This window comes from Patiria miniata, unplaced genomic scaffold, assembly GCF_015706575.1.
Source record: "Patiria miniata isolate m_02_andy unplaced genomic scaffold, ASM1570657v1 HiC_scaffold_1, whole genome shotgun sequence".
Classification (NCBI taxonomy): domain Eukaryota; kingdom Metazoa; phylum Echinodermata; class Asteroidea; order Valvatida; family Asterinidae; genus Patiria; species Patiria miniata.
This window is the reverse complement of record NW_024037047.1, coordinates 27,332,284-27,351,736: the sequence shown is the minus strand read 5'-3', so window position 1 is coordinate 27,351,736 and position 19,453 is coordinate 27,332,284. Positions and strand designations below refer to the sequence as shown.

Below are 19,453 nucleotides of genomic sequence, written 5' to 3'. Positions count from 1 at the left end.
TTTAATTTCATGACCAGTGTTATACTGATAATACACAATCATCTCCTTCAATGACTCTCTCTCCCACAACACCCACTTTCCTCCATTTGGGGCCCCCTAGTCCGCTCCTACACTAATAGGTATGCAACATACTGCTCCAGCTTACTATATCATCATGTACATAATTAGGGGGCTGCGTATATATGTAAACATGTGTGTACATTTAAATATTTATTTTCAAAGTAAATGTACAAAATTAATTTCATTATGATTGGAATTTGTCCACATTGATAAGACTATCACGTCCATGCTGTCCATGGACGATGTCTTACCTTGAAGCAGCAATACCAGCAGGGTATCCGGACCTACAGTTTGTCTTCATGAAAATGTGTCGAGAAAATCATGACGGAGGAATGGTCACACCAGTTATGCCAGTCAGCTTGAAACTGAAAACAAACACGAATTGTATTAAAAATTAGATGACCGAATTCTTTGAAATCACCATGATTTCACTAAGTTGGCCTGCATGGATGTTTGCAACATGAACAAATAAAATGTCATATGCAACATATACATGTACATGCAGATGTAAATGTACATGCACATGATGTACAGGTATGTAATGACATGTACATGCACAGCACATGGGCCTGCACATCAGTATGATGTACAGTACTTGCACATAATTATGTTCGTGAACATGTCGTTGACATGTACATGGACATAGTGCCAGTCTAAGCGCGCGGGGTGCCAGTGCAAGTACTCGGGCAGTTTTGGGGCGAGATTTTGATTCAGCTAGAAACCAAGTCGTCCCGAATATGTTATGAACGTAGGCCTCGTGATATACAAGAATACATGTAAAACTATGATAAGAGCAACAACTGTTAAGCGTTCTAAACTGACAACTACTTTAATCGCTCCCGATAAACAAGGCACATAAATTTAAATTTACTCAATGGCTTCGTAGACGCACTGCATAAGTGCATTGACGATCCATGTTCACTGCGTATAAACGGACGTTATTCCTCGGTGGCGAAACCTGCACAGAACTTTGCACGGATATATTTCACATATTTAGACGGTACACAAAAACCTCAACGACTCAGACATTTTCATAAAGAAACATGCAAATCAGGTACATCATCTGTATAATAATATTGGAGAGGACTAATGAGGTCGCCCTTGCTCAGGCACGGTTCCCTCTATTTAAATTTCAAATAGTGTTTAAATTATGTGTTCAATTCCTAAACATCAATGGTCAACTGTTAAACACAATTCCTCACTCTAAACATGTTTAGTATTTGGACATGCATGACACTGGTATAGCAAGGAAGTGTTTAGAAAAGTGTTTAATTGCTAGACACTGTTTATGCACTTTGTGTTTAAACAAACGCCTATAAACACTTCGCGTTCATAACGTAAACATCCAAGTGTTTATATTTCCAATAGTGTTTAGATTATAAACGCGTCATGCGTCATGTGTTCACCGGTGGATTTAACAATGACTATAGTCATTGTTAAATTTTAATATCAGCCATTTTAGACGAGCTGTTACTCACTGGACCATCTCCAAAGAGGCATTGTACTTATTTGTCAACCCTTTCGTATCCAGGCCAGATAATTGCAAGTGGAGTTGCTTTGAATAATACAGGAAAAGGGGTGGGAGATAGATGGGGGTGTAACGCTTAAGTGCCGCTCCGTATCGTTATTGATTCATTGGTATACGGTCAAGGATGTCGGTATATTGTTTAACATAGCCAAAGAAAACATCACCCTGTTTGGTGGTTCCCGTATCTGTCGAAGCGAATGCTGGCGGCATGTGTGTTATATACCATGCACCTGACAGAACACTCGATCATTGCACCAGGGAGAATGGACGGAGCAGTGGCTTGGATTCTGATGGCATCAGCTATGGCAGGTAGGCTTGATTGTTCTAGCGTTGATGTTGGATTTGGCAAAATAGCCAAGTTCAGCCCAACGTTTTACGATTTTCAGTTAAGCCTGCAATTGGTCCATAGAGCGCAACAGGTGTGGCTGTTGGTGTGTGTGTGTGTGTGTAATAACCCTCTGTAATAATTACGTCACGCAATGTTTACTGCAATGCATTGTGTGATTGAGTGGGGGTCGCCGCACCTCGATCGCTATAGAAAACATTTAGTATTGTGTATTTTGGGTCTGATATATTTTAATTTGTGCCAGTAAAGCTATCGAAAATAACCCTCAATTGTGATAAAAACCTCGTCTTAATTGATCTTAATATTTCAGGCCGATGATTCTTAAAAATAACGGTGAATTTAGGTATGCACGACGCTGGTCTCGATGGCCATATCGCACGGTACTACGCGTATACATCGAGCGTGACTGTGTACGGTGGCGACAGTACAGCGGGCAACGAGCGACTTGCTACGGCAACCACTTCGGGGAAACAGTCGATGGGGGCTCTGTTCAAAACCGACGGATATGCACACTAACGGACAATAATATGGTGCCTTTTAGGGAGATACATGCGCAAAATGCAACAAAATGGTACCTGGAACGGCCAATGGCAAAAAAAGGCACGACGTCTTTTTAAAAAGGGTACTTATTCCGAAAAAAAAGGACACTTGTTAAAAAAATGCCACTACTTACACAATATTGGGGTGAAAAAAAAAACCTGGAGAAACAGGGCATTTTAATAGTAAAGGGCAGTCTTTACAAGATTTTTTTAAGGGGGATAAAACGCCCCTTACCCCCCCCCCCCTCCCCCGCTACGCATATGATCTGTATCTGTAGGCTTCTGCACAATCGCGTATGGTGGGGCTATCACATACAGATGTGTATTAATTGACAAAAAAATAAAATAAGTTGCAACATTTGCAGAACAGTAAATGACATTTATTCGTCTTTATTCACAAGCTGTCTTTGTTGGTTCGGAGAGCGAGGCGAGGACGTGTTACTTCGGTCCCCCACCGGAACCTGATCCTGATCATCCAGATGACTGGATGAAGCAAGTCATGCGAGAGGTACGGGCGCGTTGCCCAGGACCGGGAAGGAGGCAACCTACCCCAGCTGGTAAGTCAACCTACCTACGATCTTCAGACCATCGGATGAGGCATAGGAAAGAGGTCACTAGGCTTATGAAATAAAAAGTTTCTCGTCCCCGTCAGCTTCCCTTTTCCCGGTCACCTTCTTTTGTTTGTTTGTTAGTCTTTAATTCATTAATTGCAATATATTTTGCACACAAGATGTTGTCATAATATCTTTTATATTGTTTCCACTAGTAGGGGCGGTTCCAGAAATTTTTGCAGGGGGGGGGGTTCATCAACAAATCAATGCTGAAATGTAGACAGTAAAACCAATAGATGTGGGGGGGGGGGAGGCGGGGGCGGGGGCTCGTACCATACTTTCAATGGGGGCGCTTATTAACACTATATTACACGATAGTGTACACATACCCCCGTAACCCCACAGGCTCTGTCCGTATTTTGTGCACAGGCGTATATTAATACCAGTATCACCGTTTTTTTTATTTGTGCCACAGCAGGGAGGGGGGAGTGGTTATAGCATTCCTGTTTTATGAATGTCTATGGAAAAAACACATTTTGGACAAAGCTGTTCCCCCCCCCCCCCCAGATCTGCGCCTGACTAGAATTAAAGCTATGTAGAAACAGTTATAGCGACTTTGGACACTATTTTGTATATGCAGAAGGCGTATTTCCACCCTCTATTTAATGGTTTTCCCATTTTATTGATCAGCAGAACTTCATTAAATACAATTTAAGAAAGACATTGTATTTGGGTGATATAAAAAGGTGAAATTTCCCGGAATCGAATCCGCAACCTGTAGCATTATGAAAAGCAACCTAACCTTAAAGCTATATGGACCTAACGCATCAGTTCAAGGTGAACGCTTCCCCCGTAAAAACATGCATGTTTTTCACGCATCAGTTCAAGGTGAACGCTTCCCCCGTAAAAACATGCATGTTTTTCACGCATGTGTATCAACGTAAATGCTTTCAGTAGCCTGCAGCAAAGGCGGTTGGGAAACAAAAAGCAAATCCAGTTTGGGGCCAAGACTACACTCCGGCCGTTGAAGAGTCTCCGTCCCCAGCCGAAAAGTGAGGCTCACATAGTAGTCAGTGGGCTTATGGTCGAAAATTACCCCCCATATGCAATTTCGGGTACATTCTTTGAAACTCTCAGGATCACTAGAGGATACCTCAAGAAGTTCAAAACCACTTGATGCCATTTTTTTCTGACCCTTTTGTGGGCGTGGCCATGATTTTAAAAATTGGGGGGCTTCGCGCGTAAACAAATATTTAAAAAAAAATAATTTTCTTTTTCACATTTGGACAGTTAACTCAAGTGCTACATCACAAGAAAAAAAAAATCCACAATTGTGCCTCTTTTGGGGGTGGGGCAATCTTTTAAAAAAGTGGGGGCACACGTTGCCAACAGAAAATCGACCTGTAACAGGCAATCTTGAGCTTTTTTGTTTTGTTTTTGTATTTGTTACAATCCCTTATAATTTGGTGTGGAAAACATGTTTACATGTAAACTCATAAATTATTTTGTTCCCATTTGGGGGGCGTGTCACACTTTTTTCATAAAAAGGGGGCATACGTGTATTCCAAAAGGAAGCTTGTGCGAGCCCTTATGGATTTATGGCACATTTTTTCAAACTCTCAGAAAGACCTATGGACACCTCAACAAGTGAAAAACTGCTCCACCCTACTTATCTCTCCACCCCCCCCATTGGCCATTAAAATGACAGCCTTTTTTAACATATCTTGCATATATTGTACACATACAAAATGACAAATCGATTTTGAGAGACATTTATGTTTTGATATAAATCTCCATAACTCAAACTTCAAGAGAGTGGGCTCCAATTTGAGCTTAGCAGAGTTTTGAGTTAAGCAGGGTTGTATATCACTGTTATAGAAGGGATTTAGTCCTTGTTTGACTTAACAGGAGGTTTGAGTTATCAACAGTTTGACATTTTGAGATTTCACTGTAGTATATTTTGTCCTGACAACAATGTTGACCTCGTTTTATTACACACAAACTGCAATAGCCTTTTAACTTCAAATTTATTTATCTTCACTTCATTTATAAAAATTATATTATTAAATGTAGTACTCGGTCATTGGAAATAACGTTTGAAAATGACAAAGTTCAATATTAAGAGTAAAACTTGGGTGATTAAGTTAATCCTTTATAAGTCACTTGTAATTGGACAACATATTTGGCATTTAATATCCATGACCTTATTTAGTAATAGAAAAGTGTGAGACTATATTGTCAATAGTTTCAGAATCCAGATCTGGATGGATTACACAAGATTTGTTTCACTTAACAGTTTTAAATATGGCATATCACCATAAATGATATGATTGGTGATGTACTTCAAGATTGGATATATCAAAAGGATTTGTAGCCACCGAGTAGAGAAACACATCTTAGGCTGAAACTTTGATGAATATATTGCCAATAGTTTCTGAAAACCCAATCCACATAAAGGCCCAGGCAGAAATCGAACCCTGCGATGAAAGGCGAGGAAAGTAACCAATGAGCCAACCTGACTCCCCAAGCGCCAACCTGGCTCCCCAAAGATTAAAGAAAAGCATGTGACTAGTTCAAATTATAAAAGTATTTTAATAACTACAAATCCTTTACCATAACATTCCAGCATGGTTTTCCAAAGCGAAAAACTCAAAAGTTAGGCAAACCTCTTGACAGAGGCTTGGGATATCAAGTTTTCTTTCTGATATAACCAATCTTAAAGTATGGCACCAATTATATTAATGATACATATATTCAGTGATATGCCATATTTAAAACTGTGACACACAAAAAATGTTGTGTAATCCATCCAGATCTGGATTCTGACACTATTGACAATATAGTCTCACACTTTTCTATTACTAAATAAGGACATGGATATTAAATGCCAAATATGTTGTCCAATTACAAGTGACTTATAAAGGGTTCACTAAATCACCCAAGTTTGGCAAGTTTTACTCTTAATATTGCAATTTGTAATTTTCAGACTTTATTTCCAATGATCGAGTACCACATTTTATAATATCATTTTTATAAATGAAGTGAAGATAATTAAATTTAAAGTCAAAAAGGCTATTGCAGTTTGTATGTTATAAAACAAGGTCAGCATTGTTGTCAGGACAAAATAAACTACAGTGAAATCTCAACAAGTCAACCTCTGATAAATCAAACCTCCTGTTAAGTCAAACAAAGACTAATTATTCACTTCAGTTGTATAACAGTGATGTACAACCCTGCTTGACTCAAAACTCAGCTTAGCTCACATTTTGAGCCCATTCTCTCAAAGTTTGACTTATCGAGATTTCACTGTATATCAAAACATAAATGTCTCATAAAATTGATTATTTATCCATTTGGGAGTATATGTATGTATATGTACAATATGTATGTGTACAATATGCCAGATATGTTAACAGCTGCCATTTTAATGGCCAATGGGGGGGGGGGGGAGTGGGGTGGAGCAGATTTTCACTGGTTGAGGTGTCCAGAGGTCTTTGTGAGAGTTTGAAAGAATGTGCAATAATCCATATGGGCTCGCACAAGCTTCCTTTTGGAATACACGTATGCCCCCATTTTTATGAAAAAAAGTGTGACACGCCCCCCAAATGGGTGCCAAAGAATTTATGAGCTGACATGTAAACGTTTTTTCCTCGCCAAATTATAATGGATTGAAAAAAAAAAAAAAAAAAAAAAAAAACCCTCAAGATTGCATTTTACAGGTTGATTTTCTGTTAGCGACATGTGACCCCCACTTTTTAAAATGTTGCCCCACCCCCAAAAGAGGCAAAATTGTGGATTTTTTTTTCTTGTGATGTAGCACTTGGGTGAACTGTCCAAATGCCAAAAAGAAAAGTCAAATCTTTTTAATTATTTTTTGCGCGCGATGCCCCCCACTTTTTAAAATCATGGCCACGCCCACAAAAGGGTCAGAAAAAAATCGCATCAAGTGGTTTTGCACTTCTTGAGGTATCCTCTAGTGATCCTGAGAGTTTCAAAGAATGTACCCAAAATTGCATATGGGCCACCACAAGCCCACTGACTATAGACCCCCCAGGATTTACTCCCGTGCTTTGCCAATCAGATTTAATCAATTTCAGTCTACGAATGCGTACATAATACTTATGCCCGAATCAGCAGAAAATGATTTTAAACACGCACGGGTAGGGGTCAATCTAGGTAACATGACTACATGGCGTCAGTTTCTGACCCCCCCCCCCCTAAAAAAAAAAAGGGAGCGTCAGTTGACACCTATTCATTGATATGGTTTATTTTATCTCTTGGCAGCAAGAGCCGAGTGTTCAGAGCCTCTTGGTATGGAGAACGGGACAATCCCCGATGATCACATCACGGCGTCCAGCTTTGATCATTTTTGTTGCACTGCCCAGAAGGGACGGCTGAACAGAGGCAGTGCATGGAGACCATCGAGGTAGGTAAAAACCACAAAATACATAAATCACTTACATCCATGTTTGACCTTATAAAGACGGAAGACATTTCGTTCAATTTGATTTTATTTTGTTCATGGTCGACGAAGAGCCTTGCCGATTTGCATGCTAGTTGGCCTATTCATCCGCTTTCCAACGGTATAAAGTGTGTCCAGAACCGTCTACGTTAAGGTACCTTTAGGCAGCGATCAAGAAAGCCATGCGGATTGGCGCTATTTAACGAAATAACCTACTTTTTGTATTTAATATGTCTGCAACCCCCTCAATTACTTCTTTTAGAGGTTACAAGGCAAGTCCGGTTTCCGGGTCCCTACACTATCGAATCTGATAGGAGGGGCGGAAACCAGTCTACCCTGAGACAACGTAAATAATTTCGGGCAGCATTTAATGGGATATTGTATTTCGTAATTATTCGATTAATATTGGCCTTCTTTTATTTAAGGATCCATCAATAAAAGAAATGCCCATATTTTTTCAATGTCTCATTCAAAATTGAGTAAGTTTTGCATTGGTGGAAAGATATATAGCAAGTGAAAAGACTTTTTTTTCGGATCAAAGTCAAAATAGTACTGATAAACCTTGAATGAACTCCACCAGTGATATAAAAGTGTTGACACATTCATATTAAAAGTTTTGAAAAGGCTTCTGTAGTTTAATCTCGCTTAGCTTTTGCCAATCCCTCAACTGATAAAAGCGGGTTTGTTTGCGTAGCATGTTTATTTCATTGTTCCCCACCTCCATTCACACTGTGTACACAGCAATAACGGTTCCTGGATCGAGGTGGACCTGGCTAACAGTACTGTGGTGTCTGGCGTTACCACAAAAGGCCAGTTTTATAGCATGCAGTTCAATGGATACGTAAAGAAGTACAAGGTGGCGTATAAGAATCAGCCCACACATGAATATCAACACGTGACAGATGGAAACGGAGAAGTCAAGGTAACAATCACAATGTTCGTCTTTTCCCCCTCTCCCTTGCCCTCGCGAGATTTTGCCTTTCTGCATTACAAAAGCATCTGCGTACCTGTCAACCGCAATAAGAATGGCATTACTCTATGCCTCTTTTATTACCAATACAAATAAATTGACTCGGTTTGAAGAGCACCTACATTAATAGTTGGGTTGCATCAAGCCCCTTTACTCAGTTTTATACGGAGCTTTTAAAGGGACATAGGTGAAGAAAAAAAATTGAAAAAATCCATCGTAAGAATGAAAACAAATCTGCGTTCGAACGCAAAAAATCTGCGTTCGAACGCAAAAAATCTGCGTTCGAACGCAAAAAATCTGCGTTCGAACGCAAAAAATCTGCGTTCGAACGAAAAAAATCTGCGTTCGAACGAAAAAAAATCTGCGTTCGAACGAAAAAAATCTGCGTTCGAACGAAAAAGCTGTTTGCTGTTTGCTGTAAGCTGTTTGCCCTCCCTGTGCTGCCCCACCACTTATGTGGGTGATTTTTGTGGGTCAAAACATTCTTTGCCCTGAAAACTGTTGTACCAAACATGTAAAACGTATCAATCATGAGCTGACTCATATCATGCTCTTGTAAGTGCAACAGTTTCTCCACATTTAACTGGTTATCCATGGGCCACCAAAAAACATGTCGGGTTAGCCATGGCTATCAGAATAGCCCGACATGTTTGTCGATTGCTATGAGTATGAGTAGGAATCAGCTAATTAGTGAATCCCGTATCTGAAAGTGAGGAAGCAGAAAGTACATGTACATGTACTAGTGTTAGACTAGTAAAATAGGCTTATTGAAAGCCAGAAATGATCAAACAATATATACATGTCAGTCGCTTCTAAAGTTTGGAACTATTACAAGGATTAGGAATGAACATTTATACTGTAAAGGATTTGTGGATAGACAAATTTCTGAAAATCACAATGACGACCAGTTATATTTATTTACCTGAAAAATTTGAAAGATAATTATATAGCCTTTTTTAATTATTTTTTTAAAACTTGCCTCACTTTATAAAAAGAAACCAAAAAGGCAAATTACTTTTAAAAATGTCTCATAAGTGTGTTGCCTCAGCATAGCATAATGGGTGGGACTGATGGGGTGGGGGGGGGTTGTGTTGTAGCTAGTATTGTAACAGGATAGGGACTCTTAAAAAAAAGAAGGACAATTAGCTAGATCTTCATTGCAATGGTTAAACTTCATGACCAACTAACAGCAAGCCCTAGTAAGACCGTTTGAAAGCTCATAGACTGCTTTAAGACCTGTTATTGAAATCCCTGTACTTGGGCCACGGACCTACATTGGGCACATATGTCATGCATGTTGGACCTGAAAAAACGTGACCAAATCACCCACATAAGTGGTGGGGCAGCACAGGGAGGGCAAACAGCTTACAGCAAACAGCAAACAGCTTTTTTTCCTTCGAACGCAGATTTTTTTCGTTCGAACGCAGACTCTTTTCGTTCGAACGCAGATTTTTTGCGTTCGAACGCAGATTTTTTTGCGTTCGAACGCAGATTTTTTGCGTTCGAACGCAGATTTTTTGCGTTCGAACGCAGATTTTTTGCGTTCGAACGCAGATTTTTTGCGTTCGAACGCAGATTTTTTGCGTTCGAACGCAGATTTTTTGCGTTCGAACGCAGATTTTTTGCGTTCGAACGCAGATTTTTTGCGTTCGAACGCAGATTTTTTGCGTTCGAACGCAGATTTGTTTTCATTCTTACGATGGATTTTTTCAATTTTTTTTTCCACCTATGTCCCTTTAAAAGCTCCGTAGTTTTATATAGCGGGGCCGGGTGAGCGGAGAAACATTCATGGCTACCTTCCACCGTGAAATGGTATGGGCGTGATGCCCCAGACGAATTAAACCTGATACGTACGCTACTAAAAAAAGATTTATTTCCATCTTACCTCGAGAAAACGTGTCTGCCTTCGTTCCCATTTAAGATTAACCCCCTTTTTTAAAATATGTTTTTGATGCAGGTGTTCATGGGTAACACTGATCACGATACCCCGGTCACTAACATGTTTGATGAGAGTGTGGTGGCGATGGTAGTGCGCATTGAGCCTACTGATTGGAAGAACCACGTTCGTTTACAATTGGAGCTGCTTGGATGTCGCCCTAATTAATTTGGCTGAATCGTTTGTATTCTAAATATTAGTTTTTGCAAGGTTGCGTTACAATATAGATTTGATTCATTGCCAAACCACCCGGAATAACCACAATATACATTATGCGTTAAGACAGAGTCTGAGGGCATTGGTTTTGTATCGCTTGGACATATATGAATAAACCCTTCTGATATCGAAATTGCCTTGGTTTATTTTACCCAAGAAAGGGTGAAACTGCAACTACCCAAAATTGGGTTGTTCTATAACCAATTGTTCTATAACCCGCCTCATGTATAAGCTGCGCCCACACTGTATGCTTAAGCCAATGAAAACGTATCAACCTTCAATTCAAACTCAGGCTCTCTCTTAATTGGCGAAATATCAACCTACTGAATTGAATAGCGAGGCTTAAACAAAAACCAAAAACAAATGGTATGTAAATGTAAGGCAGAGACAACGGGAAATTTTGATTTTTTTTTTGGAAAAACAAAACGTTAATAAACCTTTTGTGCGTTCATTGTTAAGATTAAAATATTACAAAATTGATTAACAAAATACCCTCTTAGATACCCAGAACACATTTAAGATCTATAAAGGGTAAGATGACTGTGTTACATATTGCTTTTTTGTAGTAGTAACGGATATTCAATCAGGTTTTTTTAAGTCAGATGAACAATAACAAAACCTCCGAAACCATGCATCGGAATTTGAGTCATGGTTGCAATTACTCTTTGTTATTTTACTGTTTTTAAAATCGATCTTGTAAGAATCGATCTTGTAATTAAAAATTGCACAGACACATCAAAACAAATTAAATGGCTTCAATTGATATATTTTTTTGCAAGAAGCATTTCAAACAACATTGGTTTGAACATAGGCTGCGCTTGATGTCTTTGGAATAGCGTTTATCGCTGTATTCTTCGGTGATGTTGAAATATGCTAAAAATAACAATGTAACCTAAAACAATCAAGAAAAATGAAAACATGACGAGTTTAGAATCAACTCAGGTTAGGGTGACTTGTTTATGCTATATAGATAACACATTCAAAGCAGTGATTGTATTAAAGCCGGAGTCCATCATTTGCAGCTATCCAAAAAAGTAACTGGCGTAATTATTGTTGAAAAACATACTTGGTTGAAAGATAGTAAGGGGACTAAACTCCCTGTGAAATTATTCTTTCTGGCAAGCTCTCATTTTGAAGAAATCAACGAAAGAAGGCATTTGAAACGGTGCGTCTTAAGAAGTACCGTAGGAAAATTTAAATAAGTAGTTCGTTTTGTTATTCGGCGCAGCGCGCGCAAGCATTGGCACGACGCAGAGGCGCGCGCAGTTGCTATAATTCGTCGGATCATTGCGCGAAATCGCGTAAAGCTGCAATTCAAAACAATTAAAAACATGATTTAGCAACTATTGTTTTGAAATTGAGATCCTAGAATGCTGTATTTTTCGGAATGTACAGCTGAAGCTAAGCTGAAACTTCATCAGGTTAGTTGTTCAGTATCCTTCATTAGATTTTGAACACTTTTGTTGCTTCAAACGAACAAAATGCACAAATTACAAATGATGGACTATGTCTTTAATACAGAATGCATGCCCACTTGTGTAAATACTAAAACTTATGTAAATCTCAATGCACAAGTCTTTCGATTCTTAGAATTTATCGTCGTGGCCATACTAAATATGAAAGTACTTTAGTCTTGAAAGCTGTCAAAGTTATGAAACTATGATAAAATAATAAAATTATGTTATATTATATTTGCACTATATCAAAAAAGAAAAAAAAGAAAAGGAAACTTGGCATTTTAGAACTGTGCCCTGTGTGCAAACTTTCATTGACGTAGACAAGGCTGGATCCAGGAGGGGGATACGGGGTTATGCCTTCCCCCATGAACCAATTTTTAAAGTGATGTCACAATAAAGGAAGGCACTGCGACCATCATCTTTTCCTAAAAAAATTGTTGAGGTGTTCAGAAATTGCCTCAGATCACACCTCAGAGCATCTAGAATCCAAACGTTTTTCGCAGCCCCTATGCGGGTTTCGAACCCCACGCTGAACCCTCAAATAAATTGTGTTCTGGATCCGCCCTTGTAAGTAGAGGTCTACAGGCCGTGTTAATGTCTCAATTTTATAGGGTAATGGTTACTTTAAAACAAGTTCAAATGTGCAATCGCTGAATAACGTGTTATGTATGGATCAGATCGGGATGTCAATGGTATTGAAGAAGTGCATGCACATGTCTGTATCCTTGCCAACATCCGGGCATTAATGTCATATCAATGATGAATTGTTAGCTTAAACATTGCTCGTAATAAATTATATCATGTAGCTCTGTGCGTAAATCATACAGAATTCGAAATGTTACTATGTAATCGATGGGTCACTTGTTTTCAAAGAATTCTTCTTCCTAGTTTGCAGAGGATTTGTGAATTGTTGACAGAAGAGAAAATAAAGGGAAAAGTGCCCATAGGTTAAATGAGACAGAGCACCCCGCAACCCCATCCCTCCCGTAGCCGTTTTTGTTTTAGCTATGTGAATATAAGGGCACTCGCGAAAAGAGGCACGCACAAAATATTGGGGAGGGGGGGGGGTTAATACCTCTAATTACCCCCTCCCTCACCCACCTCTTACAGCGAAGGTTTTAATACGGTAAAAAGATGGAGCAGTTTTCCCCTTTATTTTCTCTTGCTGTAATGTGCTGTGATGTAGCTCCGTACCAAATGCATATTAATTCTCTACCGATCAACGAGGAAGTTCCTAGTCATTGTTCAATTTTATTATCAGCAATTTTAGACGAGCTGGTACCTCACTGAATCTTCTCCAAAGTATCTAGGCCAGTTAATTGCAAGTGGAGTTGCTTTGAATAATACAGGAAGAGGGGTGGGAAAGGAGGTGTTACGTGTAGTGCCGCACCGTATCGTTATTGATTCATGTACGGTCAGGGATGTCGGTATATTGAAGAAGGATGCCTCAGGTAACGATCCTGTTTTACCAAGAACACGAAATAGCTACCCAGCACACGTAGCAATGAAAATAAACAACACGCAGTGACTTTATTGGCTGCTAACGGCGTTAGCCACTTTGATGGTCTGCGTAGCTAGCTCTGACGAGGCAAGCAAATGAGGTTGATGTACTCGGAGATACACGATCAATGTAACAGATATTTGATCATTGCATCAGGGAAAATGGACGGAGCAGGAGCTTGTATTCTGTTGGCATCAGCAGTGGCAAGTAGGCTGTCATTAGCAACTTTCATGTTGAATTTCGAAAATAGCTAAGTTCAGCCACAATACTGTACACTGTTTATAACAGCTAGACCATAAAGCGCAAAACGTGTGTATATTGATGTGTTCATGTGTAATTGGTACGTATGAATAAAAACTAGCAACTGCTAGGAAGTTTAAGGAAAAAGTAAAAGCATTTACTTTAGAGTAAAAGCATTACGGAAAAGCAAATGCTTGAATCCTCATGAATTTTTCTTTGAATGTTTAGCATTCAAGAAACAACAGGTAGCAAATACTTCTTACTGTTGTGCGCATGGACGAATGATTGTCAAGACTAGGATCTACTTTGTGTCTACGAACTGGCATGTGTGTACACGCATGTTTACGTAATGTGTACATTCCGTTGGTTTCGTGTAGTTAAGACAAACCAGTGCAAAAACTCATTTTTCTCAAACAGTGAAACTCTTTCAACCAATTTTTTTCCTATGATTCCCTCTGGTGTTTCTCTTCATTCTGCTACGGATAAACCTAGCCCCAAAATACCTCTAAACCTTTTTTCCAGAAATGGGGAAACACTGTGTGGACTTGCCCAAGTCCACACAACGTCTCCTCTGCCTAATTTATGTGGACCTCTTATTTTTCGGAAGTCCACACAGTGAATGTAATGCCCACCCTTTTTCTTTATGGTATAACGATGATAAACTGAAAAAAACATGCAGCAGCCTAACGCCACTTTGGTGAAACAGGACAAAGTCGATTTACAGTGTTGAAAGACTTCGAAGTATTTCCCAGCAATTATTATTTGTTTCTTTTAATCCCCATAAAATAAAAAATATCTGAAATAACAGATTGCTCTAGATCTAAGGATTCAACTTGTGACAAAAGCACGGGGGTAATTTTTTTTTTTTTTTACAAAATCATTAAATTTATTGTTTGTAAGACGAAACACAGTTTTCTTCCGAAAAAAAATATGAAGTGATGAAGTGATCTTTGTGTTTCGAGGACGCATACAGTTATTAGGAAGTGACTAGTGCATTTTTTTTGTGCGGTATTATATCGCAACAGCAGTCAGACCAATTGCGTATATTGTTTTTGATTGATCAGGGCAGTATGTAGCGAACCGGGGGGGGGGGGAGGTGGTGCTGAGTAAAATACCCACCCCAATAATTAATCAGTCGACATTAAGAGCCTCTGTTTACAAAATTACAATACACAACAGCACAGGCGTTGATGGAGGGAGGTGGAGGTGGTGTGACGGGTATGCCAATTAAAATATGTTGTCTGTAAACTCCTCGTTCTGTCGACCGCATCGTGTGTCACTCAGTAAATTATGCCGCCATGAATAGCGCCACCTACTGTCCTATAGTATCAAAGATATTTGAAGTGCCCTCAACCCCCCTCCCCACCAAAAAAAAGTCCGTGTCACTCCTCAACTTTTTGCAGGAATCTGCGGCAGCCCAGTGACCGGAAGAAGTCTACCTTCCAGCAGCAATAGTCTAGTGGCAAATTGTTGTCATACTCCCAACCACATTCAAATTGATTTGATTGCAATGACAGCAAGTTATGAAATTTTACTTATAATTCATAAACATGTAGACAACTCTTTTCTTCACACTCAACAGAGATATTTGAGTTCACCATATGGAGGGGGTAGCTCTTTGAACTGATCACGCAATTTCTTCTGTGAAAATAACAACACAGATGTTGATATTGTGTTGCTTTAGATTCATCACAAGTGGAAGCTTTACACATCGCTCTATCTTGTATGCGAAAACAAGTTTCCATATTTTACTTTCCAGTATTAAAGATGCTCATCTTTCAAACTTTCAGCACCTTGCTTACCACTAGAAAGGCAGTAAAAATCCGTTCCACCACTTTTTGAACACTGATAATTGTGTTGCGCTTGATTTACCGCGAGAGGGTGCTCGATCGACCCATCCACCTTGTTTTGGTTGTTTCCATATTTTGCATACCAATAATTGAATTCTTTAGTTATAAAACTCATCTTTCAAACTTTTGGAACGTTATCACTGGGGGGCGGTATGAATCCTTTTCATCATCTCAGACATCGATATTTTGTCGCATTAGATTTACTGCGAGAGGGCGCTTCAAAAATTCCAACTTTTTCTCAGTGTGTGGAAAAAAAAAACTATTTCCATAGTTTGAATTCAAGTAATATTGCTTAGTTGAATTTGTGGTGGCATTTGACTTATTGTTTAAACTTTAAGTACCTTCCATGGCTATCACTGGGTGGCAATATAATCATTTTCACCACTTTGTAATAAGACTGCGTCCCAATTATTTGGCTACGGCTTGAAATTACACATAGAAATGTGTGTTATTGCTAGCCGTAGCCAGGTAATTTTGAACTTAATGATATTGATTACGATAAATTGATCGTGAGAGGCGCTTAAACCATCCACCCTGTCTTGGATGTAAGAAAACTGTTTTTTTTGTGGTTTGCATTTGAATGTTTGTTACATTCATTGCTTGTGTCATTGGCCTCATACTTCAAACTTTTGACCTTTTGGTATTCGAACCTTGGTCACCAATGGGGCATGCTAATCAATATTGCACCAAAAAATAACCTTAACTTTGACATAATTATTTTTTTCTCTTATTCCTTTTGCGTGAACGTTTTATACGAAAACTGTAGTGTTGGCCTCATGCCACAAAGTCTGCTTCATCGGATCGGAGTACGACCCCCAAGCTGGTATCCCACTTCGTTGGTTCCTGCCGTACAAAGTCCCATGCGAATGCACAGCTGTACGTCTCGGTGGGACGCACATCCCTGCTTCATCATACCGCCAGGGGGCGCCCCACTACCTAAAGGAGCTTTTCCTCAGTGAGGACTCCGACGAAGTTCAAGCTTACTTCAACTGCAGTGGAACGACTACTGCTGTTTGACCGACTACTGCTGTTGGACCGACTACTGCCAGTGGAACGACTACTGCTGGTGGAACGACGACTGCTCGTGGTACTACTACTGCTAGTGGTGCGACTACAGTTAGTCAAACGACTGCAGTTAGTACAGGTAATACTTCCAGCTCTAGTTACTGCTTCATTTTAAACTGCACTTTAAAAACAGTGCCCGTACAATTTACGGTCAAAAGTCGTGCAGCGAAGTTTCCCCTGTACGGTAGGTATTTTTTAACAGTTGAACCGAACTTTGGTTTACTTGCATTGTATCATCAGAAAAACGAATGGTGCTCAATTTTGTTGATTAATCAAACCGTTATTCATTTTTTTCCAATCAGTTGTGTCTTCTCCAGTGCCTGTACATTACTTTAAACACATCCATAATTCAAACTTTTGGGCGTGGTCCATAATCCCGTTACACTTTGGTATGTCGTATATGCACATGCGCACACACGTTTATTCATGGTGTAAATCGAGGGTTTTCTTTTGTTCCTCTTCCGTTTTTCTTTTGTTTGTACTAACTATTTCGCAACAGCTGTCATTGGCTTTGTACACGTTTTTTTAATCGAAGTCGTCCTCGATTTTTTTGCACGTGTGTGTCCTCGATTTACACAATAGACAAACGCATACACAAGAGGGTGGTGGGGGTTCGACAATTATACATCAATATGAGTTTGTTTCTGCTTTCAATAGGGGACGTTTAAATATGGAGGACAAAAGGGGGCCCAAATTCACGAGAGGTCCCCACGTTGGAATAGTGAACAAAACATAATGGGAGGTCTTCCTAAAAAAAGGTTAAAAGTTCAAACAAAAGAGGGGCAATAGGGGGTTCCTGATTGCAGGCAAATACACCCTTGTATGGTTTATTTTCATCGCTTAGCAGAAACGGCTGAGTGTTCGAGTCCAGAGGCTCTTGGCATGGAGGACGGGACAATCCCTGATGATCACATCACGGCGTCCAGCGTTTGGGAGTCCACCAACTATCCTGGCTGTTGCCCACCCCAAAAGGGACGGTTAAACAGTGACAGTATATGGGCACCATCGAGGTAGGTATAACAATTAAACACTGTTAAGTACAGTAAACTACACCTCATACGCACATCTTATATTAGACGCTCTTAAGACGAAAGGGATTTTGCTAAATTCGATGTTTTTTTTCTGGCGGGCTTCCGTACTAAATAAAAGAAGGCCAATATCTGTAAATCATTATCTCATTCAAAATTGAGTAAGTTTTGCATTGTCCTGAAAAGGCGTCAGTATTTTTTTTTACCATGGTCAGTTTTGCCGATCCCTCTCCTGATAAAAGCGGGTTTGTTTGCGAGCATGTCTATTTAACTGTCCTCACCTCCATCCACTTTGTGTACACAGCAACCCCGATTCCTGGATCGAGATGGACCTGGCTACAAGCACGGTTGTATCTGGCGTCATCACACAAAGCCTGGCGCTCGGGAAGTTTAATGGATATGTAACGATGTACAAAGTGGCCTTTAAGAAGCAGTCCACCTCTCAATGTGAACACGTGAGAGATGGAAACGGAAACGTCAAGGTAACTATCATAGCTTAATTTCCTCCCCCGCGACATTTTGCCTTGCTCGACAGCACCTGCATACCTCACAACCGTTACTATTGTGGCATTACCCGATCCAGGTTTTATCAATTTTACCAATGGGAACAAAACCCCAGAAACTGCATGGTCCGGTTGGAATTTTCCCTCCTCTTTCTAATTAGGTGGTATCCAGCCTCTTCACTGTTTTTTTATATATTGCGGTGGCCAGGTGAGCGGAAACAAATCCTTGGCTACCTTCCAACGCACAGTGGTCTGTCCGTGATCTCCCTCCCCGAGTTTGCACAACCTTGATACTTTACTGATTAAAATACGTACGATTTGTTTCCAAGCTCATGTTTCCATGAAGGTGTCTCCCAATATTCAGTATTGTGCTTAAAGATGAACAAAACGTGCATCTTTTTGCTTTTGTTTTAGCTGTTCAAGGGTAACACCGATGCCCGCTGCACCCCTGTCACCAACATGTTTAATGAGAGTGTGGTGGCGTCGGTAGTGCGCATCGAGCCTACCGAATGGCATGTCTGGGTTCGTCTGCAATTGGAGTTGCTTGGATGTCGCCGTAATTAATTTGGCTAAATCAGTGCTATTTCGAACATTCTTTCCGCTTGCAAAATTGCATTAAAATATCAATTTAATTATTACCGAACTATATGGAATAACCACAATGGACCTTACGTGTTAAAGGCAGGTAGAAACATTTTGCACTTGCAGGAAACGTGCTTACCAGTTTGACGAAAAACGCCTGCCCAAGTTGAAGATAGGGTTGATACCAAATGACCTGTTGAATTTGAATCCGTCTGAAACGGTATCATTCAGAGGAAAATAATCACAAAAGGCTTCTTAAAAGTATGTGCCACTGAGGTTAGCAACGGAATCCATTTGTAAGAAACCCCAAAATGTACATACGTCTTCTCTTTTTTTCTCAAATGTATATAAAGTATCCACTGAGCTGATACTTTAACACGTTAGTTACGGACCCTTCTTAAGCTATCGATTAATTTGTCACTTTATACAAACAAATGCATAAAAACAAACTGATGGTCGGTATATACCTTTAAGGCGGAGACAGTGGGAAACGGGTTTGAATTCCCTGGAAAACTGTGTTAAACATGAGTAAACATTTTGAGCGTTTCATTGTTTAGATTAACATATCACTAGATAATAAATTATATCACATAATACGTAGCTTAGATACCCCCAGCAC

At 39.7% G+C, this 19,453-nt stretch overlaps 1 protein-coding gene across 1 annotated transcript; it reads left to right on the top strand.

Moving 5' to 3' along the window:
* The first annotated feature begins 13,727 nt into the window (after positions 1 to 13,727).
* On the top strand, positions 13,728 to 18,816 carry LOC119732525 (lactadherin-like). The gene is made up of 5 exons (XM_038206084.1): positions 13,728 to 13,773; positions 16,423 to 16,611; positions 17,566 to 17,731; positions 18,054 to 18,231; positions 18,667 to 18,816. The coding sequence occupies exons 1-5, from the start codon at positions 13,728 to 13,730 to the stop codon at positions 18,814 to 18,816; spliced, it is 729 nt and encodes a 242-aa protein (XP_038062012.1).
* Positions 18,817 to 19,453: the final 637 nt, after the last annotated feature.